The sequence below is a fragment of the Selaginella moellendorffii genome, unplaced genomic scaffold (genome assembly GCF_000143415.4).
Source record: "Selaginella moellendorffii unplaced genomic scaffold, v1.0 SELMOscaffold_56, whole genome shotgun sequence".
NCBI lineage: Eukaryota > Viridiplantae > Streptophyta > Lycopodiopsida > Selaginellales > Selaginellaceae > Selaginella > Selaginella moellendorffii.
Genome location: NW_003314317.1, coordinates 431,237 through 446,972, shown reverse-complemented (window position 1 = coordinate 446,972; position 15,736 = coordinate 431,237). Strand labels below are relative to the sequence as shown.

Below are 15,736 nucleotides of genomic sequence, written 5' to 3'. Positions count from 1 at the left end.
AGCAGACGAACGAGATCCCCGAGAGATTCATCGCCAGCACCGCATCGCCACAAATAAATCAAAACGAAAATTCGAGTGGATGAAGAACCCTAAAACCTTAGGGCTCTTGGGTGGGTCACGTGGCAGGGATCTGCCCGTTGAAGTTTTCTATCAGCTCCAATACCGTTGGATAGCTTTTCTTGCAGTCCTGGAATATGCTATCCTGCAAGCACAAGCATAGCTCGCATAAAAACAAATGCTGCCCTAGACGAGACAGCGACGTTGATGCGAAGGAGCTCGTCGATTTCCAGGAGTTTCGAGGTATGAATTCGCGGATTTTGTAGCCGCGAGTGCTCGTCAGAGCGATTCCTCACAGATTTTCTCCAGGATGGGCGTGACCCTGACGCTGCTCAAATCCTTGGTGCCTTATCTCGGGTAAGCTTCTCAATCGTGCCTATCGAGCATTTCGCTAATTTTGCGCGATTCCAGACCGGCTGTGATGCTCGGCTATCCATTGTAAGTTCTCCTCTTTTCCTTCTACGATGTTCTATGTCCAAAACATCATTCTCCTTCTTCCAGGTATCAATCAATCAGGGCGATTGAGAGCCCTTTCAAGGAAGACGATGAGCAATGGCTTACTTACTGGGTGATATATTCCTTCATAGCACTCTTCGAGCTAGCAGCAGACAGAGTCCTAGAAATGTAAGTTCGTTCTTTCTCTTTCTCTATTTCTTGTGGGGCTTTCTTATATGATCTCTTCACTTTTTCGTTCCAGGATTCCAATCTGGCCGATGGTCAAAATACTTTTGATCTTCTGGCTCATACTTCCACAGTTCCGCGGTGCTTGCTTCCTCTACAGGAACTACGTTAGAAGAGGACTATACAACATACAAACCCAAAAGGATCACCTGGACGACGAACACACGTATGACTACAACGAGAAGCAAAAGAAGTTGCTTCGCATGATGAGCTCCGACGCCCGAGTAGCCGTAGCTCAGTACATCTCGGAGTATGGGCCAAACGCGTTCGACAAACTCATCACTTCTGTAACTTGCTCTGACCATTTTTCCTCTGTTCTTCATTCTCATCATTTTTTGTTCCAGGCTACGAAGCAGTCTGCGAAGAACAAGACCTCGCCGAGGACGACGCCTCCAAAGACACCGAAATCTCCCATTCGTCTGCTCTTCGACAAAGCAAAGTTTCACCACTCACCACCGAGCTGACAAAGCTTTCACTCTCCTCGAGTTTGTAAACACTGTGGTATGGTTTTGTTTTCATTTTTTTCCTTCTCGGCACCGATGCGTTAACTTCCAGGATCAATCACCCAAATAACAAACAGAACCTTGTAGATAGCCGCGAGAAGGTAGAAACAACGGCGAGAACACTCGCTGGAACAATTGATCGATTTAAAGTTTGTGCTTTCTTTGCAAACTAACAACACCAGGGAAGTTTTTCTACTCTAGGAACTCAAAGATGGAACTAACCGATAGCTCAACTTTCCAGATCCCCCTCTTCCCGGTTTAAAAGAGAGCTCCTTCCATCACTCGCCTGGAGCGAAGCACTCCACCGGGAAAGTCCGCGTGATCCCGGCCAGGCCGCGGAAGTGGATCTTACCCGAGTCGCGCTCGTCCACCTCGATCTCGTTCACGTCCACCCACAGCAGCAGCTCTCTGGCCTTGACACCGCGCAGCTGCCCCAGCTTGTTCTTGACGATGTGAGCCGTGATCTCGGTGCCGTAGCACACCTTGCGCTTGGCGAGCTTGAAGTAGTGCTCCACTTTCTTCTTGGAGAGGATCCAGACGAAGCCGGTGTCGTGCACCACGCCGCATTCCTCGACATCCTCAAGGGGCAAGAGCCCTCCAGGCAATCCAAACTGCTGGAGCAATTCCACCGCCTTGGGCAGGCAAACTTCGTGCCCCTGGTACATCTCGCCGCCCTTCTTCTGCTCGTCGGTGACCACCATAGCTGTGGAAGCTCGAGAGCTCTCTTTCCCTCTTCTGGAGTGCTCTTCTCTCACTCAGCTCTAGCTATGGCTATAGACGAGATACACAGGGAAGAGAAGGGAGGGATTGTACGTTTTATACAGAGGCGGGATGAGCCAGGGGTCCACAAGTGGTGGAGCGTACGGGCGCGCGTGTCAGCAAAATTTACTCTCGTTAGGTGGCGAACCACGCAGCCCGTATAACGAGAAACAAAACAAAATATGTATTTCTCGTGGAAAAAGTTGACGCGGTCTTTTTAAGTTTGAGGGCGAGAGATATCGAACCGAAAAATGGAAACAAGAACCAACCTTTTGGCTAAGAAAATGTAACTACAATCGTTTATAATTCCGACTCAAATATATAGAACTAATCGTTTAACTTTGATCCAAAGAGTGGAATTTATAGGACTAATCGATCTCTTCTTCATACCGCAGCGAAGCAATCCACCGGGAACGAGCGAGTGATCCCAGCGAGAGCTCTAAACCGGATCTTGCGCTGCTCGACTTCCATGGCTTTCACCTCCACCCACAGCATCATCTCGCGGGCCTTGATCCCGGTTATGTTCTTGAGCTGGCCGCTGGCAGCCACGGCCGTGATCTCCGTCCCAAACGAGACTCTGCGCCCCGCCAGCTTGAAGTAGTGTTCCATCTCCTTCTTGAGGACGATCCAGATGAAGCCGGTCTCTCTCACAATCCCGCATTCTTCCACGCCTGTGAGAGGCAGCAGTCCGGATGGAAGTCCAAACTCGTCCATGAGCTCCATGGACTTCTTGGAGAAGACGGCCTGGCCAGTGTAAACTTCGGCGGCTTTTCGTTGATCCTCGGGAACACCCATGGCGATCGAGCTAAAGTTGACGGTGGTGGTGGTGGTGGTGGCGATGATCTCCGGGAAAAGCCTGCTTCGGTTTTTATACCCGGAAGTTGAGTTGAGCTCAAGGACCGTGTCAAGGTGCCGTGAATGCGGTCGTTCGGGTCATACGCGCAAACTCCAGCTGCTAGACGGCGTCGTCTTTCGGAACCGAGAAAAAAATGTGACTGCAACAAGATCTAAGTCAGAAGAGGGAATCCAAATAATATCAGAAGAAACAAAAGAGAAAGGTGGAGAAAGGTGGAGAAATATTAAAACGTGGAAGGCACTAACCTGATTGCCTACTCGGTGGGAATTCTCTCGAGTGGTTTTGCCTTTTGTTTGTGGCCGATGCTATTCACAAGCGCTTTGCGTGTGCAAACGGGGAACATGTTGAGCTGGAGCAGCCCGAAGCGTCGGAGAACGTAAGGAAAGCTCAGCTGGTCCCTTGCAGTGTAGCGGACCACCTCGTTAAACCACAGGCACATAAACAGGTTGGTCACTGGAGTGTGTTCTCTTACAATCACTGATGCTTCAGCCAATGCTGGAAAACAAACAAAAAAAAAACAAAACATGAGACATGTTTTTAGATACGAAAATATCATTGAAGAATAGTTCAGTACCTTTGTGACCATTGAAAGTTGCGTTTTCTGGAAATCCTTCCGCCTGGTACTGACTGAGTTGCAAGTCCACCTCGGCTGGCAAAGCTTTGTTCTTGGCCACCACGGCTTTGCCTTCACGGTAAACGCACCGTCGAGCTCCATGCTCTGAAATCCCCAGCGCTGCCTGGGGACTCCACAGCAGGGCATGGAAAACTGCCATGGGATCACGACGGAACTGGTACTTGGAGTCCACCCAGATTGAGTATCTGACGTTTGGAAATAGTCTGTGCCCCAGCAACTGCACCAACTCGGAAAGCAATGAGCGAGAAGGTTTTATAAGGACGAAATACCTTTGGAATTTTCCCGTTTCGACGCTGGTCGTTGAAAGGAAGGTTTCGAACGACGACTACTCTCCACAAGCCAGCCATGCGAGTGTCGGGAGATGGTCTTTTATCCTCTGGCATTTGCGAAAGGGTCACCTCGTCCCAAAACGCAACGTAACACACCTGAAAAGTTCTTGTGAGAAACGAAGATCAACTGAAGAGAAATCGATGAGCCAGACCTTTGCTAGAGAAGCATTTGACATGCCAATCGGCTGATAGATATCATCTCCTCCGCCGAAGTTGCAAGTCGTCACAACAGCCTTGCAAGTTTTTAGAAAAGCTGTGTCCACTTCGTCAATGTCAAAACCAGGGTCTTCACCGTAGAAACCACAATGCACCTCCATATTTTCGCGAATCTAGCAAGTAAAGAAAAAAACATTTAGTGTAGAAGCATAGCTATTAACATTCTCACCTGGAACGAGCTATTTCTCTCAGCCATGGTCTGAGATCCCACAAATCTGTTCGTGTTTGCTTCCACACCACTTCCCGACTGCTTGGCAAAGCGAAGATCTCCCAAGGGACTAGGAAGTCTCGATGGGAATTCAAGCTTTTCAATCACTTCATCGCTTGGGAGCTTCAAACATGCTGGAAGAAGCACAAGAGAAAAAAAAAACACTGCGCGTTACTGCCTTACATAAAAGGAAAACGCTTACGTTCACTGTGTCCTTTCGCTCTCCTCATCGGCATTGCCAGGCTACCGAGATTCGATTCCTTCCTCCCTGTCGCAGTAATCTCTGGATTCGCATTCTCCACTTCGATCCGGGCCTTCTTTCCTTCCAATTCACAGAATTACACCGCAAGAAAGAAGAAAATCTCACGCGCGCCTACCTCCCCGCTCTCATCCGGCCAAACTCGCAGTTCCGCGATGAGGACGAGAAGCGCCGCCATTGCGAGAGCTGGACACAACCATCTCAATGCCGCCTGGATCACGACCTTCTGCCATCCACTCCGGATCTTCTTCCTCTTCATCGCTTCCCCCCAAAAGCCCTAAGAACAAGTGAGTGACGTGGCAGCCTAAATTCTTTGTAAATCTAGATCTTTGATAGTAAAATGTATGGAGCGGACAAAACGTTTGTCGAGTCCAAGTCTATAACATTCTTTGCGGCTTTGCTCCTCACATTTTTCTCGCCTTTGCAAGGTTCTCTAGAGCTCGCACTGAGCAGCGATTTCCATGCGATCTCACTGGGTGTGAATGGCATGTTGTCAATCAAGTCTTGGGCATCTTTAATCTTCCCGGCCCTGGCCATGAGATCAACCATGCAGCAGTAGTGCTCGCTCGAGGCCTGGATTCCATAGTCCGAAACCATGGACACAAAGTGGTAGATTCCATCCTCGAGCATTCCTCCCTGGCTACAGGCGGTGAGAACATTCGTGTAGAGGATCTCGTCCGGCTCGACTCCAAGGATTTGCATCTCCGAGAGGAGATCTAGCGCGGCGTGGTTTTGGCCGCCGCGTACGTAGGCTGTGAGCATCGCGTCCCATGCAAGGAGATCGCAAACTGGGAGATTGGCGAACAAATCCTCGGCTCGATCGAGCTTTCCTTTGCGAGCGAAGAAAGCGATCATGGTCGTGACCGGAGTGATGCTCATCTCCGGCATGGAGTGGAAGATCTCCTCGGCCTCGTCCATTAGATCGTTTGCGACGTAAGCTTCGAGCATGGCAGTCCAAGTCACGATGTTTCGCTCGGGAAGGGAATCGAACACCCGCCTGGCGGATCGCACGCTTCCGTCCTGGGAATATGCCAGGATCGCCGCGGTGGAAGATACCACGTCGTGCTCCGGCATATTCTTGAACATCTCAATGGCTTGTAGCAGATACCCTGAAAGGGCATATGCCTGAAGCATCGTTGTCCAGGAGACGAGATTCCACTGGGGCATTTTTTCAAAAGCTTCTTTGGCGCGATCAACTTCACTAAGGTCAGAGAGAATTACCACAATGCAAGTCCAGGAGATGATATTCCGATATGGAATTTTGCCGAACAAATCAATGGCCTCCTTCACATGCCCATTCTGGGCATACACGTAAAGCATCGCATTCCACGACGAGGGATTCTTTTCCGGAATGCTGTCAAAGAGATCCCGGGCGTCGCTAACTCGGCCGTGGATTCCAAAACTGGAAAGAAGCGTGGTAAAAGCAATGTCGTTCCTCTCCGGCATAATGGCGAAGAGATGGACGGCTGTGGTGAGCTCCCCATTCTGGGCGTAAGCTTGCAGCAAGGCGGTCCAGGTTACCAGAGATTTCTCCGGCATGGAATCGAAGATCCGCTGCGCTGCTTCCAAATCACCTCGCTGGGCAACGCAAACCATGATCGAAGTCCACGAAATCACGTTTCGCTCCGGCATCGCCTCGAAGATCGCCATGGCGGCGGCGCAATCGCCGCCAAGAACATAGGCGTGGAGCAGCGAATTCCAGGAGACGATGTTCTTGGGCTCTTTCATGCGATCAAACACGCTCTTAGCCTCGAGGGGAAGCCCCGACTGCCCAAATGCCGCGATCATCGAGTTCCACGACACAAGATTGGGGGCGGGCAACCGATCAAAGAGGGCTTTGGCCTCGATCGCCTGGCCGTGATGCGCCAGCGCCGAGATCATCGCATTCCAGGACACTGTGTCGCGAGTGGGCATTCGATCGAAAGTCTCCCACGCATCGTCCAGATGCCCATTCTCGGCATACGCGTGTAGCATCATGTTCCACGAGTAGATGTTTGCCTCCTCCTGGATGAGATTGAAAACCCCTCTCGCGTCCTCGACGCTGCCGCATTTGCCATACATCTGGATCAGGAGATTGGCGAGGTACTTGTCCTCCGAGAGATCGCTGGCCAGGAGCTGCGCGTGGATCTCCCTCGCTCGCGGCAGATTGCGCGAGTCGCCGATCCGGCGGATGAGCTGCGCGAATTTCTGCTGTGGATCAACGCGATTGAGCAGCGTCTCGCTCGCCATTGCCGCGCGCGAGGCATGAGCCCTAATTCTTCGCCACGTGGGGTGCCACGTTGCGAAATTTTCTGACACGTGTTTGCATTGCAGGCTTCCACGTGTAAGGTTGACGTTTAAATGGGTGACAATGGGGCTCTTCTATTTCCACTACTCTCTATGGCTGGGAAGTGTGTCAAAGTGTCGCATAGATTGGCAATGATCGCGCCCGCACGGTAAGATATCAAATTCTCGAATTTCTAGCGAACTTTTGCTTGTCTGCCAAAGATCACGATTCATCGCCGGGGCGGCAGACGATGCTCGCGGGCCTGCAAAGAAGCAGCAATGGTGGAGGCCCGATCCGGTGACTGGAACTTGGATTCCCGAAGGCCACGAAGGGCAAATCGACACGGTGGAGCTCCGCGAGGAGCGGCTGCGCAGCGTCCCCACGGCATCGCTTGAGGATCGCGGATGGTGGAGCTCGCTGGAAGATCTTCCCGATCGAGACGAAGCCACGCCCAAGAACACCAAGAGCACGACTTAATCCGCAGCTGCAACTCATCGTCTTGCCAAGAATAGAAAAGGCGCAAGCGTTTCTATATTGGGATGGTAGTTCTTTGATAAACACGTTTTGTTAAATTAATTAAACTTACCATACGTCAGTGGTTCGATTCCAGCGGATCTCGCTTTAAAAGATCTTGTTGTTTACAATTTGGTCATAGCACGCAAAAACTGACGAGTTTCTTCTTGTCAGAATCTTGTTCAAGCATCCGATCTTAGCTCAGTTGGTAGAGCGGAGGACTGTAATATTCTCAGAAATCCTTAGGCCGCTGGTTCGATTCCAGCAGATCGGACATTTTTTTTTTATCTTTATATAATTTCAAATTTTGGAAAGACTTATGATCTTCCCAAGCAGATAAAAGAGAGAGGAATGTAATCTCAAAGAATATACGAAAGTTGCCTTTGTGATCTGGATTGGGATCTAAATCTTGCTGATACTAGGAGAGTTTTTCCCATATCAGAGTTGGGCAGGATTGTCAAAGTTGAAAAGCACCTGAATGCAGATTCTTTGCTTCTTGAAGAAATTGATGCTGGTGAAGACACTCCGACGACAATTGTTAACGGTCTGGTAAAACAACCATAAGTCCTTTTGAAATTTATAAATTGCATAACAGAATTATCACAAAGTGATCTTGGTTTTTGGTAGTAAATTTACATATGTCTATCCTAGTTGCAGGTCACCCTTTCATCCAAAGTTGTGCTAGGGCTGCTCTTGGGAGGGACGTGATTCACACGCTGGACTGCCTGGCATCGTATAGCCCTAGTCCAAAACTCTTCTACCATTGCTAGAGCATTCTTCAGATTCTCTTATATCTCCCATGTTGCAGAAGCAGCTGGAAATCCCATCCAAAGAACTAGATACTCTCTCTTACCTGTAGTAGCCCCAATCTTAGTATCAATCACTTGTTCCACCTCCCACTTGGAGCCCTCTATTAACGTAAACACACTCCATTAAGCAGTAACAAATTATGTACTTAAGATATGGCAATTAACCATTCTAATTTAAATATTGAAAGTTTGATGGTAATATAAAAGTGTGGATATTAATTGATTAAAGAAGAAGTATTTAACAGTAGTTATAAATAAACTAGATTCCTCTTACTAAGTAAGTAATTGAAAGCAATAATGGCATACTCATTAATAATAATCAATTGTAAAAAGGTTCTATCAAATCAAACACCGTTCACTTAAAATTATAAAAAATTGTAATTGACTCTAGTCATCCTTCTAGGTAGAGTATTATTAATTTGGCATCCTAAGGTAAAATATTATTAACTTAGCATTAAATGCAACTATCATACTATATCTTTAGCTAATAAAAAAACTTATATAACTTCTCAATCACAAAATGATATCCCAAAATAAAAGAGTTATAATAAGCATGAAAAAAATGTGGAATAAAGATTGAAGATACATATAGTCATCAAAATTAATATCCACAAATTGAAAAAGGTTGTCCTCAACGTGATATTGAGTTGAAATGGCAATAAAAAATATAGTATTGTCAAACTTATCAGGAAACCTCATTAAGAGAAGGTAAATTTAATTTACAAGAACTATTAATAGTGGAATCTGAAAATCCACTTACTTCTCAGAAACACAAGAAAGCAAAAATACAAAACACAATATATGTGGGCTGGGGACACATGCTTAAACCATCCCTCTAGTTTCCTTGCTAATAAAACATTTATCAACATAGTGCAATCCTTGAAAATAAACAAGAAAAAAATCTTACTTGCAATTGCTCAAGGATCCAAACTGGTCGAGCTCGGGCGGGCCACCTCGGGCACTTTGGCCACCCGAGGGGCAGGATTCTCCACTTCACCTGGTGAGGAAGCTGGATCCATTAGTGAGATGGAGAAGAGGAATCCAGCTCTAATTTCTCCAGGTAACAATATTGCAGCGCCAGCTCTGGCTGAGGATCCTCCAGCTCCGGTTCCTCCAGCCACGAGGAAGCATGACTACACGTCTCGTAGCCCTATGTTTTTCACTGCTTTTCCCCTTGGGCCAGCGTTTCTTTCTCTTTCTGTGTTTGTAGAAAAGAAATTGCAGGAAACCGAAGATCGAAGACATCTCAATGTCTTGACATGAATTTAAATTCTCCCGGGGCGCCAAGAATTTTTTGAAGGCGATGGCGATGGCCACGGTAGCTCCGGCACCACCAGTGCGACGGGGAGCTGAGCTTGTAAGTCAGTGGTACGCTATAGATTTCCGAGCGAGCTCTGCAAATAATTTTCTCTTGCTTCTTCTCCATCAGTTCCCCCAGTGCGACTCAAGAAGTACGTAAGCTCAATCGCCCGGCTGACGAGGACGGGACACCTCCTGGCGACGAGCAGCTCCGAAATTTTATGCCGGCAGAGACGAGAACTGGCTCTAGATACAATCTCCCGCCGCGGTTCTCGAGCAGTCGACTCCAGCAGCAGCGGCGTCGAGCAACGCTGCTTGGCAGCTCGAACTTTAGACTTTGCAGTCGCGCGAAACTGGGACGTTATTGACGTGTACAAACTTTTCAGTTCTGTGGCTTATATTGTATTGATGTGCTGGCTGTGAAAATATTTATATGTGATCATTCTTTCCTATACTCTGAAACTATTTCGCTCTGTCTGCAAAGGATTTTAAAAATATGGAATCAAACTGTTTGCTTGTTGATAAAATGAAAAACCAAAGCCTTGTTCAAACTTCAAATGATTTTGGACCTCTAACGATTTGCAGCCATAGACTTGACCCAGATTTCCTGCAGTGTTTTGCATATAAACCACTAAAAGATAAAAGCTTTTTTAGACTTACCATCTTTTTAACACAGCTAGTGATTTCTGCCACACATGCTGCTGTGTTTCCAGCCTGACATGCAAGAGACAGCTTGGGAACTAGGTACACATCGCCACTGCTGCAGCCGCTAAGAACATGTGTCCCATCTTTTCTAACAAGATCATAGCAACTTTTAACATTCTTCATTCCATGGTCCTCCAAGAATTCAATGATACAAGATGTAGTATACGCTTCCATCTTGGCAATCTCAGTGCCATCATCTCTCATAAGTCTCACCAAACCCATCCTTTAAAAATAAAACCCTACACTCTATCTATAATTACCTTCTTGGGCCGGCCAATAACAGCCATCGGATTTATCCTTGGCCACCGTTTCTTGAGTCAAAGAAAAAATTATATTTGTAGAAAAGAAATTGCGCAGAACCTACATCTGAATGTCTTCACCCCGGGGCACAGAAAATTATTTAGCTGGAGCTCTGCTTGAGTCTTGAACAGACACTCGGCAAGAGTGTCGCTGCTTGGCAGCTTGGAACGTTCGACTTTGCACGGTTAAAGCAGCAACGTCCTCTGGAGACCTTGGACGTTGTCGACTTCCGAAAGCCTTCTTGAAATGCAAAAAGTTTCCATTCTATGGTTTATATTGATTTTATAAAAAGTGAACTCCCTACAACAGCTTAAAGTGAAAAACCAAACAAGTATTGAAGAGATTGAAGAGCTAGTTTCAGCCTTGTTCGATTTTGTACCTAACGATTTGCAGCCATAGACTTGACCCAGATTTCCTGCAGTATTTTGCATATAAACCACTAAAAGATTAAAGCTTTTTCAGACTTACCATCTTTTTAGCACAGCTTGTGATTTCTGCCACACACGCTGCTGCGTTTCCAGCCTGACATGCAAGAGACAGCTTGGGAACTAGGTACACATCGCCACTGTCGCAACTCCTGGTAACATGTGTGCCATCTTTTCTAACAAGATCATAGGAACTTTTCTTCATTCCATGGTCCTCCAAGAAATCAAAGATATAAGATGCATGGTTAGTGTCAATCTTGAAAATCTCGGTGCCGTCATCTCTCAGAACTCTCACTATTCCCATGCTTCTCAGTTGAGCACAAAATAAACCTGTATCTTTTTTACATGAGTTGCTGAACTATTGCGCCGCCGGATCCGGCCAATGGTGGCCATCGGATATTAAGACTAATTTAATCTCTCCAGAAATCGTCAACACGTATAGAGCATCGATGAAATGCAACGTCTTCATTCAATATTAATTAGTGTCAAGGACTGCTCGATGCTATCCATGGCTGTTTTCAAAGACTCCATGGACGCGGCATATGATATTCTCACGCAGCGTGGCTCGCCAAAAGCGTCGCCTGGAACTAAAGAATCCAGCTCTAATTTCTCCAGGTAACAATATTGCAGCGCCAGCTCTGACTGAGGATCCTCCAGCTCTGGTTCCTCCAGCCACGAGGAAGCACGACTACACGTCTTGTAGCCCGAAGTTTTTCACTGCTCTTCCCTTGGGCCAGCGTTTCTTTCTCTTTCTGTGTTTGTAGAAAAAAAATTGCGGGAAACCGAAGATCAATGACATCTCAATATCTTGACATGAATTTAAATTCTCCCGGGGCGCCAAGAATTTTTTAAAAGCGATGGTGATGGCCACGGTAGCTCCGGCACCACCGGTGCGACGGGGAGCTGAGCTTGTAAGTCAGTGGTACGCTGTAGATTTCCGAGCGAGCTCTGCAAATAATTTTCTCTTGCTTCTTCTCCATCGGTTCCCACAGTGCGACTCAAGAAGTACGTAAGCTTCAATCCTTCAATCGCCCGGCTGACGAGGACGGCTCCGAAATTTTACACCGGCAGAGACCAGTTCTAGATACGATCTCCCGCCGCGGTTCTCGAGCAGTCGACTCCAGCAGCAGCGGCGTCGAGCAACGCTGCTTGGCAGCTCGAAACTTCAGACTTTGCAGTCGTGCGAAACTGGGACGTTGTTGACGTGTAAAAACTTTCCATTTCTGTGGCTTATATTGTATTGATGTGCTGGCCGTGAAAATATTTATATGTGATCATTCTTTCCTATACTCTGAAACTATTTCGGTCTGTCTGCAAAGGACTTAAAAAATATGGAATCAAACAGTTTTCTTGTTGATAAAATGAAAAACCAAAGCCTTGTTCAAACTTCAAATGATTTTGAACCTCTAACGATTTGCAGCCATAGACTTGACCCAGCTTTCCTGCAGTATTTTGCATATAAACCACTAAAAGATTAAAGCTTTTTTAGACTTACCATCTTTTTAACACAGCTAGTGATTTCTGCCACACATGCTGCTGTGTTTCCAGCCTGACATGCAAGAGACAGCTTGGGAACTAGGTACACATCGCCACTGCTGCAGCCGCTAAGAACATGTGTCCCATCTTTTCTGACAAGATCATAGCAACTTTTAACATTCTTCATTCCATGGTCCTCCAAGAATCCAATGATACAAGATGTAGAATACGCTTCCATCTTGGCAATCTCAGTGCCATCATCTCTCATAAGTCTCACCAAACCCATCCCTTAAAAGAAAAACCCTACACTCTGTCTATAATTACCTTCTTGGGCCGGCCAATGACAGCCATCGGATTTATCCTTGGCCAAAGCAAAATTATATTTGTAGAAAAGAAATTGCGCAGAAACTGAAGATCGATTCTTCACCCCGGGGCACAGAAAATTATTTAGCTGGAACTCTGCTTGAGTCTTGAACAGACACTCGGCAAGAGTGTCGCTGCTTGGCAGCTTGGAACGTTCGACTTTGCACGGTTAAAGCAGCAACGTCCTCTGGAGACCTTGGACGTTGTCGACTTCCGAAAGCCTTCTTGAAATGCAAAAAGTTTCCATTCTGTGGTTTATATTGATTTTATAAAAAGTGAACTCCCTACAACAGCTTACAACTAGAAAACCAAAAGAATATTGAAGAGATTGAAGAGCCAGTTTCAGCCTTGTTTGATTTTGTACTTAACGGTTTGTAGCGATAGACTTGACCCAGATTTCCTGCAGTATTTTGCATATAAACCACTAAAAGATTAAAGCTTTTTCAGACTTACCATCTTTTTAGCACAGCTAGTGATTTCTGCCACACACGCTGCTGCGTTTCCAGCCTGACATGCAAGAGACAGCTTGGGAACTAGGTACACATCGCCACTGTCGCAACTCCTGGTAACATGTGTGCCATCTTTTCTAACAAGATCATAGGAACTTTTCTTCATTCCATGGTCCTCCAAGAAATCAAAGATATAAGATGCATGGTTAGTGTCAATCTTGAAAATCTCGGTGCCGTCATCTCTCAGAACTCTCACTATTCCCATGCTTCTCAGTTGAGCACAAAATAAACCTGTATCTTTTTGGCATGAGTTGCTGAACTTTTGGGCCGCCGGATCCGGCCAATGGTGGCCATCGGATATTAAGACTAATTTAATCTCTCCAGAAACTTATAGAGAATCGATGAAGTGCGAGAGGAACGTCTTCATTCAATATTAATTAGTGTCAAGGACTGCTCGATGCTATCCATGGCTGTTTTCAAAGACTCCATGGACGCGGCATATGATATTCTCAAGCAGCGTGGCTCGCCAAAAGCGTCGCCTGGAACTAAAGCGACGTGAGCTTTCTCCAGGAAGAACTTGCAAAGTGATTCCGAGTCAAGGATTGTGCCAAATCCTTGAGCTTCGCTGCCGTAGTAGGCACTGAAATCGGGAAAGAGGTAGAAAGCTCCCTGAAGAAAAAAGGCTTGAGAATCTCTAGGCAGATTTCAACTTGTAGTACCTGAGGAACTGAGAGCTTCACCCCTTTTAGAGATTTCAACCTCCTCACCATGAAGTCCCTTCGCTCTTGGAAAGCTTCAACCATCTTTGCGACAGCTTCGCCACCAGCGAAGCCCAGGCCCATTGCTGCAACTCCAGCTTTCTGGGAAATACTGCTCGCTCCAGATGTTAACTGTGGCAAACTAGAGAATGAATCAGAGCAAACAAGAGAGTTTTGAGTACCTGGCTCTGGACCTTGTTACAAGCAGTAACAAATCTCTTTGGAGCAGCTAGATAGCCGAGCCTCCACCCGGTCATTGCAAAGGCCTATAAAACAAATTCTCATGCTGAGATAAAAATACACAGGTATAGAGAGTCGTACCTTGGAAAATCCGTTGACAGTAAGAGTTCGCTCCCACATTCCTGGCAAAGCTGCAAAACTTGTATGTTTAGCTGGAGAGTAAATAATGTGCTCGTAAATTTCGTCTGACAAAACCTGGAACAAGTAACTCAATGTTATGATATATCGTCGAGAAGCATTAACTTACCAGCAACCGCGGATGCTTTGCAACAATCTTCGCTATTGCATCCAGCATTTGCTGAGAGTAGACGGATCCTGTTGGATTCGAAGGCGAGCACAAAATAAGCAGCCTTGATTTTTCAGTTAGAACGGCTGATAGAGCATCCGGTGTGAGAAGGAAATCGTCAGTTAAGGATGTCTGGACAACCACAGGCTTGGCGTCTGCTAGACGAGCCATCTCCGGGTAACTCACCCAGTATGGAGCAGGAATAATCACCTGAAACATAGCTCATAAAACAACCATTCTAAAGTTCTCAACATACCTCATCACCAGGCGAGCAAACGGAAAGAACAGCTTGCGTGATACATTGTTTCGCTCCATTGCTCACAAGGATCTCGTCCGTTTTGTACGTGAGCCCATTTTCCTCTGGAGAAATACGAAGTCTTACAAAAGCTTTCGGAAAACATCACTCACCTTGGAGCTTGTGTACAATGGCTGATCGTAGCTCCATAGTTCCCGCATTGGGAGTATAGCGCGTAAAGCCTTCTTGAATTGCCATTCTTCCTGCCTGGTAGCAAGAGTGAGCTTTCCATGAGGTGCTGATCAAACAAAACACGTACCTCGGCAATGACTTCCGGCGTGTCAAAGTCGGGCTCTCCAGCGGCCAGTCTCACGATCGGCACACCAGCTTGGACCAAAGCCGTGGCCTGATCGGAGATAGCCATCGTCTTGGATGGACGAAGCGCTGCTACTCTCGGACTTAGAGAAGTATCCAATTCCACAGCTCCATTTTCCTGTGCAACTGGTTCCTTCTGGCTCAAAACCGCCGTAATCCTCGAACTCCATCGCGACGAGCTGGAGCACACGCTCAAGCTTTCTTTGATCCAGAGACAAGTAAAAGAAATCACGAACCTAGAGGTGATTTTCACTCCGGAGGGAACGGGTCGTCCCCTGATCCAGCGCTTGGACGCGACAGCGGGGCTGGAATCCGAGCTGCTGCAAGGGCTTGAAAATCTATGGAGACGGGTGTGCTGCATTGTCGCCATAGCGCTTTAGATTCCTGGAAAACAAGGGATTTCGTCAGGCGCCATGGCCAAGAACTCCAATCTGGCGCCATCTCACCTCTCGATCGATCGCGCGCGCGCTACCTAGGGCGAGGCCAGTGGCGCCTTGAGCGCCTTTGTAGTGGGACAATGGCCTAATCACAGCCGTTGTGTTTGACGAGCTGGTAAGCTTCATGGTCAAAAAAAATGGTCGTGAGAAAAAAAAAAGAAAATATAAAAAAACTATCTGTGGCTTCATCCAGGTTCGAACTGGAGACCTTCAGTGTGTTAGACTGACGTGATGACCAACTACACCATGAAACCACTTGTGTAGATTTTTCACACAAATTGCAATGACCCATTAGCAA

General features: G+C 46.9%; 6 protein-coding genes and 2 non-coding genes across 12 annotated transcripts; 2 read left to right on the top strand and 6 right to left on the bottom strand.

The window, feature by feature from the left end:
• Positions 1-189: 189 nt before the first annotated feature.
• On the top strand, positions 190-1,439 carry LOC9654036 (HVA22-like protein f). Of its 2 annotated transcripts, none has more exons than XM_024688087.1 (7): positions 190-300; positions 367-414; positions 469-495; positions 559-681; positions 755-1,025; positions 1,083-1,239; positions 1,319-1,439. In XM_024688087.1, the coding sequence occupies exons 2-6, from the start codon at positions 368-370 to the stop codon at positions 1,200-1,202; spliced, it is 588 nt and encodes a 195-aa protein (XP_024543855.1). In that variant the 5' UTR covers positions 190-300; position 367; the 3' UTR covers positions 1,203-1,239; positions 1,319-1,439. The 2 variants fall into 2 exon arrangements, with proteins under 2 accessions (XP_024543855.1, XP_002983109.1); XM_002983063.2 differs by having other exon boundaries at positions 1,294-1,439.
• On the bottom strand, positions 1,365-2,821 carry LOC112350996. The gene has a single exon (XM_024688088.1). The coding sequence runs from the start codon at positions 2,793-2,795 to the stop codon at positions 2,385-2,387; it is 411 nt and encodes a 136-aa protein (XP_024543856.1). The 5' UTR covers positions 2,796-2,821; the 3' UTR covers positions 1,365-2,384.
• Positions 1,520-1,942, bottom strand: LOC112350963. The gene has a single exon (XM_024688032.1). It carries the CDS (start codon positions 1,940-1,942, stop codon positions 1,520-1,522), a length of 423 nt encoding a protein of 140 aa, XP_024543800.1.
• Positions 2,822-2,888: 67 nt separating the features above from the next.
• LOC9654295 lies at positions 2,889-4,847 on the bottom strand. 3 transcript variants are annotated; one of them, XM_024688085.1, is made up of 8 exons: positions 4,621-4,847; positions 4,446-4,560; positions 4,205-4,377; positions 3,972-4,148; positions 3,760-3,915; positions 3,431-3,707; positions 3,102-3,351; positions 2,889-2,995 (listed from the first exon to the last, which is right to left on the bottom strand). In XM_024688085.1, the coding sequence occupies exons 1-7, from the start codon at positions 4,759-4,761 to the stop codon at positions 3,110-3,112; spliced, it is 1,281 nt and encodes a 426-aa protein (XP_024543853.1). In that variant the 5' UTR covers positions 4,762-4,847; the 3' UTR covers positions 2,889-2,995; positions 3,102-3,109. The 3 variants fall into 3 exon arrangements, with proteins under 3 accessions (XP_024543853.1, XP_002983001.2, XP_024543854.1); XM_002982955.2 differs by having other exon boundaries at positions 4,446-4,565; positions 4,621-4,707; XM_024688086.1 differs by having other exon boundaries at positions 2,911-3,007.
• Positions 4,824-6,731, bottom strand: LOC112350962 (pentatricopeptide repeat-containing protein At4g02750-like). Its single transcript, XM_024688031.1, has one exon. It carries the CDS (start codon positions 6,729-6,731, stop codon positions 4,824-4,826), a length of 1,908 nt encoding a protein of 635 aa, XP_024543799.1.
• A 740-nt stretch (positions 6,732-7,471) lies between these two features.
• TRNAY-GUA lies at positions 7,472-7,555 on the top strand. Its single transcript is given in 2 exon segments — positions 7,472-7,508; positions 7,520-7,555. It is a non-coding gene; the product is annotated as a tRNA-Tyr (tRNA).
• A 3,720-nt stretch (positions 7,556-11,275) lies between these two features.
• On the bottom strand, positions 11,276-15,526 carry LOC9654294 (aspartate aminotransferase). Of its 2 annotated transcripts, XM_024688096.1 has the most exons (11): positions 15,448-15,526; positions 15,238-15,385; positions 14,946-15,180; positions 14,800-14,893; positions 14,648-14,751; positions 14,353-14,601; positions 14,187-14,300; positions 14,048-14,131; positions 13,827-13,997; positions 13,647-13,776; positions 11,276-11,400 (listed from the first exon to the last, which is right to left on the bottom strand). In XM_024688096.1, the coding sequence occupies exons 2-11, from the start codon at positions 15,369-15,371 to the stop codon at positions 11,285-11,287; spliced, it is 1,431 nt and encodes a 476-aa protein (XP_024543864.1). In that variant the 5' UTR covers positions 15,372-15,385; positions 15,448-15,526; the 3' UTR covers positions 11,276-11,284. The 2 variants fall into 2 exon arrangements, with proteins under 2 accessions (XP_024543864.1, XP_002982998.2); XM_002982952.2 differs by lacking the exon at positions 11,276-11,400 and having other exon boundaries at positions 13,515-13,776.
• A 92-nt stretch (positions 15,527-15,618) lies between these two features.
• TRNAV-AAC lies at positions 15,619-15,692 on the bottom strand. The gene has a single exon. It is a non-coding gene; the product is annotated as a tRNA-Val (tRNA).
• Positions 15,693-15,736: the final 44 nt, after the last annotated feature.

Excerpts from the sequence above, each read along its gene's own strand:
- LOC9654294 (XM_024688096.1), bottom strand. The coding sequence starts at position 15,371 with ATGGCGACAATGCAGCACACCCGTCTCCATAGATTTTCAAGCCCTTGC. Across the intron at positions 14,894-14,945 it reads CGCCGGAAGTCATTGCCGAG|GCAGGAAGAATGGCAATTCA; the intron begins GTACGTGTTTTG and ends TCTTGCTACCAG. Across the intron at positions 14,752-14,799 it reads CATTGTACACAAGCTCCAAG|AGGAAAATGGGCTCACGTAC; the intron begins GTGAGTGATGTT and ends GTATTTCTCCAG.
- LOC112350962 (XM_024688031.1), bottom strand. The coding sequence starts at position 6,731 with ATGGCGAGCGAGACGCTGCTCAATCGCGTTGATCCACAGCAGAAATTC.
- LOC9654036 (XM_024688087.1), top strand. The coding sequence starts at position 368 with ATGGGCGTGACCCTGACGCTGCTCAAATCCTTGGTGCCTTATCTCGG. Across the intron at positions 415-468 it reads TCCTTGGTGCCTTATCTCGG|ACCGGCTGTGATGCTCGGCT; the intron begins GTAAGCTTCTCA and ends GCGCGATTCCAG. Across the intron at positions 496-558 it reads GTGATGCTCGGCTATCCATT|GTATCAATCAATCAGGGCGA; the intron begins GTAAGTTCTCCT and ends TCCTTCTTCCAG.
- LOC112350996 (XM_024688088.1), bottom strand. The coding sequence starts at position 2,795 with ATGGGTGTTCCCGAGGATCAACGAAAAGCCGCCGAAGTTTACACTGGC.
- LOC112350963 (XM_024688032.1), bottom strand. The coding sequence starts at position 1,942 with ATGGTGGTCACCGACGAGCAGAAGAAGGGCGGCGAGATGTACCAGGGG.
- LOC9654295 (XM_024688085.1), bottom strand. The coding sequence starts at position 4,761 with ATGAAGAGGAAGAAGATCCGGAGTGGATGGCAGAAGGTCGTGATCCAG. Across the intron at positions 4,149-4,204 it reads AGAGAAATAGCTCGTTCCAG|ATTCGCGAAAATATGGAGGT; the intron begins GTGAGAATGTTA and ends TTTACTTGCTAG. Across the intron at positions 3,352-3,430 it reads AACTTTCAATGGTCACAAAG|CATTGGCTGAAGCATCAGTG; the intron begins GTACTGAACTAT and ends TTTGTTTTCCAG.